We start from the raw sequence: 8,365 nt of genomic DNA, 5'->3' as shown, positions 1-8,365 counted from the left end.
AATCTAATTAAATAGAAATTGCATGAATACAACTACAGCAACTATCAGAGTTTTATTCTCTAGTCTAGACGAAGCCTATCCTGAATCCAAAACCTGTAGGTTTTTTTATATTTATGTTTAATTTGTTTATTTTTCATTTACAGGGAAAACTCCTGTAAGCAAACGTTTTGTTTCTGCGTGAGGTGCACGGCAGTCCTGCAGGATTTTTGTGTATAATTCCTGTACGATGTTTCGCTTGTGCTGAACAGCGCAGTGTGTGCAGGACATTCCTACATGTTCTAGAATGAACCCTTCAGTACAACAGAAACATGCAGGAACATCCAACACAAGTGAAAACTCCTGCAGGATTTTATAATTCCTGTAGGTTAGTTTTGTAAGGGAGTGAAAAAACAAACTTAGCTCTGGAAGCATCTTCGCTGGTGTCCAACATCTGGGCTGGGTGTGTGCGGAGAGGGCGTCTCGGTCCTTCATCGGGTTTCTGGCTTAAATCCACAGGCCCGTTCACACTTGTGCTTGTGATGCTAATGTGAGTGGATCTTGCAGCTGTGCTAACTGACTGTAAGGCTATCTATATAAAGACTAAGCTCTCTGTAAGCACTTATTAAACCAGCATACTGACATTAAATATCTGTCTTATATCTACCATTAAGCTTAAAGTTACATATTTTGTTAAGCATTATTGTAAAAAGCTGTAATTAACGCTTTTTTAGTAATAATTGGGAGTTAGTAAAAAATGATATTGGTAAATTAATGAGAAACTAAGTGAGGAAAACTGAGGAATTAATGAAACTTCTGCTCTTATAATCACAGACCCCTGGAAATCTCTCAGATGATCAGACTGTTTGCTTCATAAATGACAAAACCAGCTTGATGATATTTACAGATGTAAAGAGAAGTCTAACGCCATTATTACAGCATTTCTGCGCTTAGAGATTGAGGAAGGCATGCTGTCTCACACTCCAGTATACAGCAGGAGGCGCTAAACATCCTTCACGACTGAACTAAACCCGCCAGAACACTGAATGAAGAAGAAGAAGAGAGATGGGCGGGGTTTATCGCTGATATCTGAGCCCTCTGCGCATGCGCATTCAGAAACCGAAAGTAAAGAAGATCCTTAGGAAATGTAAATTCACCTTCAGAAGTCTTGAAACATATATAGTTATCACATCACGGTAAGTTCATTTATCTGTTTCAGATACCATGCCATATTATTGTAAAATGTTTTCGCGTCGCTATCATATTAAACTCGATCTTCAAGCGTTTTGTATACTAGACGCATGTAAAAGTGAACAAGTTCATCTTCAGGATTATCATAATATCGAGCTCTAGGGATTCTGGGATTCTTCACAATCTGAACTATACAGAGGTGGAAAGTAAACATGTAAACTGAGCACTTCCGGTCTCCTGTAGGCCAGGCGTCGACTCTCAGACGATCAGCTTTAGTGAGAAGATTGATTATGACAAACTGATGTATTTCTGATCGCTACAGAACATCTATTCTATACTCTCCAATTAAAGTGTCTGGATTGTGATATTTAAAGGAAGAAGCACACTAAATAATATGATAAATTACGCCCGATTTATTGTTTTATTTCACCTATGTGAAAATTCTAATTTTATTACTATTACTACTACTATTATTATTATTATTATTAATAATAATATATTTAATAATATTCTTTTTGACTTTGTCAAACTAACAGTAAAACCACTTTACATTTGTTTACTACTTTTTTACATGTTTCTGATTTTTTACTACCTTTCCATTATGATTTTTTTTCATACTTTTCATCCTCTTTATAGTGTCAAAATCACTGATTTCTCCTTGTTACACAACCAGACTTTTAACTTCAACAATGATAATACTGTTTATAAATTTGACTGGTAACTATTAATTTACCTGAATTAAGCACTAGTAAAATAATCAAAATGCATTATAGTATTTAATGTGAGACCACTATCAATATACATTTTTATAAAAACATATAGCTGTCACACAGTATTGGTGTCAATACTAGATATTTTAAGTTAAATAAGAGTATTTTGCACACATTAAATGCTAAGTATTAATTCAGAGCTAATCAGTGAAACTATCTTCCATTTTTTCACAAACAAATTTCCACCACAGTCATTTATGGTCACAAAGTGCAGTTGATATGGATTATGAGAGTAGATATGTGTAATACTTTTTATATTATAATATTTTACAATATAATTTTGTATTTATATTATTTTTTATTTCTAAATTATACTTTTATATTTATTTTTTTATTTTTTTATCTATTTTTAAGATGCCAGACAACAATTTATTTGACAGTAATGACAATAGTAATGGGCCAAGACCAGTGTTGCCAGATCTCGCGAGACAAATAAGCAACCAGGCCTGTGAAAACAAGCCCAAAACAAGCGACTTTTTTACGGAGCCCCCCTAGGTTCCGGGAAGAGAAAAATAAATAAACTGTGTGCACGGTTTTTAAACTGTGGGTACAGATTGTCAATTTACATCCATGTGGACAGATTGGTAAACTGTGCGCAGTTTTGCAAAACTGTACACGGTACAGTTTATTTATTTTTCTCCCCCCTGAGCTTCAGGACATACAAAGTAAACATGATAATTAAAAATTAAACTAAAATTAAAATGTGCACACAAATAAATATCATCCTGAATTCACAAATTCTATTTATTATTGCAGGGACTGCAGAAGATCCCATTTTTAAATAACTATAACCCACAAACAGGAGAAATTATTGATAATCTAGTGTGCAGCAATAAAGTGTCTCCTGCTCTGATAAACAAATGAGTGAGTTAGAAAAGACTTAAATAAACTAAACTGATTTAAAAACCATTCCAGTCAAAACCATTTGAACAGGTGAGGATGAGGCTTGGTCTAAAACATTTTTCTCAAGACTCATAACACTTTAGCCTCATATATATGAAGAATAACACAACCATTATCTTTCTCTTTCTCCCAGTCTGTTATATTTCTTCCCGTATTTCCCATATTTCTTCACATATTACTCGTTGCACTCTGCTGTATCATGTGTGTATGGGGAAAGGGGAGGGAGGGAACAGGCAAGACAAACTCCCACGTTTAAATAACATATCGAACATTTCTGCTTGACAACTTATTATGGAGCTGGGAACAAGCCCAAATAAGCAACTACACTTTAGAAACAAGCCCAAAAAATCCGCGACCCGCGACTACCAATATTTGTAAGCGACTTTACAGAAAAACAAGCCCAAAGTCGCTTATAATAAGCGGACTTGGCAACACTGGCTAAGACAACAAAAGGTCACAGGCCTACTGGGACCATAGACTGTAAACTAATATGGACGACCCCCCCCTCCCCCCCGCTCTCTTCCATCGCAGCGAACATGTGCTGAAAATAATCTTGAACACACTGTAAACCTCTGTGAATTAAAGCTGCTGAATGTGATATGAATGTAATGCTCTCAGTGTCTCCATATAAAGGGAAGATGCGAGTCTCTGAGAACGAGTGCAGCGTCTCCAGAACCCAGCAGTGAGTCTCTGAAGAGTCACAGATCTATGAATAATCCCACAAATCCTGGAGATGGACTCAGTGACCTCTGACCCCAGGTGACACACAATCCAGTGCTGGACACAATAGACCGACTCACACAACATCACAGAACATCTGAACTAATCATTTAGATTTAATCCAGTGTAAAGATGTGTATAAATCATCATATCTTTTCTTAGTGTCTCCAGGAAGAGGAAGAGATCTTCATCTCCAGAACCCAGCTGTGTGTCTCTGAAGAGTGACCGATCATTTCCTCATCTTCCTCCTGACCTCAGTGATGAACCAGTGACCTCTGACCTCAGTGATGAACCAGTGACCTCTGACCTCAGTGATGAACCAGCGACCTCTGACCTCACTGATGAACCAGCGACCTCTGACCTCAGGTGAGGATAAACGTGACTATAAGTCATGTGACGAAATTGAATCTGTGCATAAATCACGTGTTATTATTACAGGTATAAAGTGGCTCTACAGAGGACAATAGTGTTAGTTTTAGTTATTTTGTCAATTATGGGATATTGGTTTTGTAATATCGGCTCCACCGATGAATGGCGCGTCTGAAGGGAGACGAGTCAACAATGGTGTAAAGTAGCCAGCTTTGCTTTAATTAATAAACTGTGCTCAACACAACAGCCATTACTGCACTAATGAGATGTTGCATCAGTGCTTGATGTGTTGTTTAAGCTTAACTAAAGAACAGAAATGAACTCACTGAGTCACATGTGCAATTAGACGTGCAGATATACAGCAATACGATATACATCGCAATAATGAACACGGTATTGCTATAATGGGAACTTCACAATACTGTGAATAATTACCCAGAATGCATTCTGAGAACACTTTTCCATCCGCTGTGTTAAACGGCTGCTGTGTGCTGCGTCACAGAGGCATGTGCTCTGATGTGAACAACACCAACACGCATGAGAAGCGCATGGCGGAACGAGGGAAGGAGACGCAAACGCACTTCCACTTTCTGACAGTAGATGGCGCTGATGCAGCCGCAGAAATGCAGCCGTTACCCTGGTAACCCTGTACTCAAAGCTGGCTGCCATTCACACGTGTGTATTCTCAATAGTGTTCATCACAGCACCAAATACTGACACGCTTAAAGATCTAATAGGATATTTATTCTCAAACTTAAACATTTTCACATTTTAATCTGACCTAAAACATGCCCTAGATCAGGCATTCTCAACCCTGGTCCTCGAGGGCCACTTTCCTGCAGAGTTTAGCTCCAACCTTGATCAAACTCACCTGTCTGTAGCTCTCTCATAATCCTGAAGAGCTTAATTAGCTGGTTCAGGTGTGTTTGATTAGGGTTGAAGCTAAACTCTGCAGGAAAGTGGCCCTCGAGGACCAGGGTTGAGAACGCCTGCCCTAGATATTGATTTAAATCGGTCAGATTCTTTATTATTATTCAGTCTCACTTTACAATAAGAATTCATCAGTTAATTCATTAGTTAACATAAACGGACAATGAACAATACTTTTAAAGCAGTTATTAATCTTAGTTCATGTTAATTTCAGTATTTACTAATTAATACATTATTAAAATCAAAAGTTGTAACTCTATTATTTAATGAACCTGAGCTAATGTGAACTAACAATGACCAGTTGTATTTTTTAAACTAGTGTTAACAAAGAATAATTTAAGTAAGAAATTAATAAATTATAATTGAATTTATTTAAAAAATAAATCTATTTTAAACCCCAACTAGAACAGGAAAATAAGAGACCACAACTTCAACATAACAAAATATATTCCTGAAAATATGTTGTACTTTATTGTCCAAATGTTCAGGGTTTTTCCTGCATGAGAATTACGAGGCGGCCTCCGTCAAATATCGTGCCGCCTCCGGCTCTCGACAAAACTCGACAGACAGTCACATGATCAGATACACTTTCTCCAGCGTGGCGGTTCTGTTCTGGGTTCCCGGCCGGTGTCCGTTCTCAAACCGCGCTGCGCGGGTCGTCATCATCCGCGGGTCGGGCGGCCAAGTCATAAAAACACAACATTCCAGTTAATAAATAAAAACGTAACATTCCAGTTAATGGAGGGTGGATGACAGATAAATCATTATGTGTTGAGTTTAATAAAGACACGGAACTCTCATCACGGTAAAACACAATGAACGAGCGTCACTCTTTTACTTTCGTTTTCAACAGCGTAATTCTCTTCAGGGAAAACCAGTCAAGGAAAACACATGCCAAGGCTCGACATTAACGCTTGTCCGGGACACGGGTGTTTTTTTTTTTTTTTGAAGGGACAAGTGAGAGAGAATTGTACTTGCCCAACCGGACAAATGCCCTGATTACAATGCCAATCAAAAAATGTAATAAAAAATAACAAGGGAATCACCAAAAACACGAGGATGATTCTGACTTTATTTCATTTAATGTAAGTGGCGATTGAGAGCCTATAGTTGATAATATTATAAATGTCTTGCCATGTTTCCCTACATTTTGATTGTTAACAGCCTAGTGTCTTATTCTAATTGAATGCATTGATCAAATTGAAGAATTTGAAATGAAAGATGGAGCATACATTTAATAAAATTAGGGAAAAAATGCCCTTTATAAAGGTTAAAAAATATATTCTCATAAGATTGTTTTCCAACAGTGATTTAATGAAACATTGACAATTTAAGTTTGAAGGGAGTAAAGCCTCTGTTTAGGTTATTAAGGAAATGTAATTTTGCCAAAAGAAGAACTTTTATTTTAAATAAATGTTCATTTTAAATCAGCCTACTTCAGTGTGATATGTGTCCATATCATCATGCTTAACACTGAGAATCTGGATAACTGTAATGTGATGATCAGATGCAGATTTCTAAATCAGAGAATATCATATTTATTATTTTATGTGTGTATTTTGTCCCCATTCAGAGATGATCAGACTGGAGACCAGGATTCTCCTCAGCCAGTGAATGATGAACTACAGAGAGTCAAACACAGACACAAAGCCAGCATGAAGAACAAGTATGAGAGATTATTTGAGGGACTGAAACTCCAAGAGAATGAAACCCTCCTGAACAGGATCTACACACAGCTCTACATCATAGAGGGAGAGAGAGGAGGAGTGAATGAAGAACATGAGGTTTTACAGATGGAGAAAACAGCCAGAACACAACACTCACAAGACACTCCAATCTACTGCAATGACATCTTTAAAGCCTCTCCTGAACCAGGACGCCAGGAGAAAGAGCAGATCAAGACTGTTCTCACTAAAGGCATCGCTGGAATCGGGAAAACCGTCTCTGTGCAGAAGTTCATTCTGGACTGGGCCGAGGGAAAAGACAATCAGGATGTAGATTTCATGTTTGTGCTTCCATTTCGAGAGCTGAACTTGATCCGAGATCATCAGTACAGTCTTCACAGACTTCTGCTGGACTTTCATCCTGAACTTCAAGATCTGGACTCAAAGATTTATGAGGAGTGTAAAGTTGTGTTCATCTTTGATGGTCTGGATGAAAGCAGAATCACACTGATGTTTTCAGACGCTCAGGAAGTTTCTGATGTGACTGAGACTTCATCAGTGGGTGTGTTGATGTCAAAGCTCATGAAAGGAGATCTGCTTCCCTCGGCTCTCATCTGGATCACCTCCAGACCAGCAGCAGCCAATCAGATCCCCTCCAAATACATCCACCGTCTGACAGAGATTCAGGGATTCGATGAGCCTCAGAAGGAGGAATATTTCAGGAAGAGAATCAGTGACGAGCATCAAGCCAGCAGAATCATCTCACACATCAGAAGAGCAAGAAGCCTCCACATCATGTGCCACATACCCGTCTTCTGCTGGATCTCCTCCACTGTGCTTCAGAAGCTCCTGGAAGAAGATCTGAGTGCAGAAATCCCTCAAACTCTGACTGAAATGTACATCCACTTCCTGCTGATTCAGATCAACATGAGGAATCAGAAGTATGAAGAGAGAGATCCAGAGAAACTCCTGCAGTCCAACAGAGAAGTGATTGTGAAACTTGCTGGAGTGGCTTTCCATCAGCTGATGAAGGGCAATGTGATGTTCTATGAGGAGGACCTGATTGAGAGCGGCATAGACGTCACTGACGCCTCAGTGCATTCTGGGATTTGCACTGAGATCTTTAAGCAGGAATCTGTGATTCATCAGAGGAAAGTCTACAGCTTCATTCATCTGAGTGTTCAGGAGTTTCTCGCTGCTTTCTATGTGTTTTACTGCTATTTAATGAAGAACAAGAAACCACTGCAGCTTCTGGGTGAATTCAGGCCTGATGAAGACTCTCTGTATGATCTACTAACATCAGCAGTAGATGAAGCCCTCTGGAGTAAGAATGGACGGCTGGATCTGTTCCTGCGGTTCCTGCTGGGCGTCTCACTGGAGTCCAATCAGAGACTCTTACAGGATCTACTGACACACACAGAGAACAGCTCAGAGAGCATCAGGAGAACCACACAGCACATTAAAGACATGATCAAAGGTCCATATGATAATCTCTCAGCTGATCAATCCATCAATCTGTTCCTCTGTCTGCTGGAAGTGAAAGATCAGACTCTGTCCAGAGAGATTCAGGAGTTTGTGAAATCAGACAAACACTCAGAGGAGAAACTCTCTCCGTCTCACTGCTCTACAATCTCCTACATGCTTCAGATCTCAGAGGAGGCGCTGGATGAGCTGAACCCCATGAAATACAACACATCAGCTGAGGGGAGAAGAAGACTGGTACCAGCTGTGGTCAACTGCAGAAAAGCTCTGTGAGTGTTTAATCATTAATAGCTAAAGAATAATTTTAATAATGCATCTTACATCTTTACAGGGGTCATGACATGGAGTTTTTACATTGTT

At 38.9% G+C, this 8,365-nt stretch overlaps 2 protein-coding genes across 11 annotated transcripts in view; both read left to right on the top strand.

The window, feature by feature from the left end:
- The first annotated feature begins 1,052 nt into the window (after positions 1 to 1,052).
- LOC311077436 (NACHT, LRR and PYD domains-containing protein 1 homolog) overlaps positions 1,053 to 8,365 on the top strand; it is a 51,886-nt gene continuing 44,573 nt past the window's right edge. For 3 of the 5 annotated variants that reach the window (XR_014604890.1, XM_084105901.1, XM_084105904.1), the window contains exons 1-4: positions 1,053 to 1,172; positions 3,474 to 3,599; positions 3,723 to 3,926; positions 6,433 to 8,274. Coding sequence is in view for 4 of the 5 variants with exons in the window: in XM_084105901.1 (XP_083962027.1) it covers positions 3,574 to 3,599; positions 3,723 to 3,926; positions 6,433 to 8,274 (2,072 nt within the window). In the remaining variant the exon portion in view is untranslated. Of the gene's footprint in view, positions 1,173 to 3,458; positions 3,600 to 3,722; positions 3,927 to 6,432; positions 8,275 to 8,365 lie in introns of all 5 variants that reach the window. The other 2 variants (XM_084105903.1, XM_084105902.1) reach the window with 2 other exon arrangements.
- The window catches only part of LOC311077433 (NACHT, LRR and PYD domains-containing protein 1 homolog), a 113,186-nt gene continuing 105,880 nt past the window's right edge, over positions 1,060 to 8,365 (top strand). For all 6 annotated transcript variants that reach the window (XM_084105890.1, XM_084105889.1, XM_084105888.1 and 3 more), the window contains exon 1: positions 1,060 to 1,172. The gene's annotated coding sequence lies outside the window, so the exon portion shown is untranslated. The remainder of the gene's footprint in view (positions 1,173 to 8,365) is intronic.

Source organism: Abramis brama, assembly GCF_963993115.1.
Source record: "Abramis brama genome assembly, chromosome: 2".
Classification (NCBI taxonomy): Eukaryota; Metazoa; Chordata; class Actinopteri; order Cypriniformes; family Leuciscidae; genus Abramis; species Abramis brama.
This window is presented reverse-complemented; position numbering and strand designations above follow the sequence as displayed.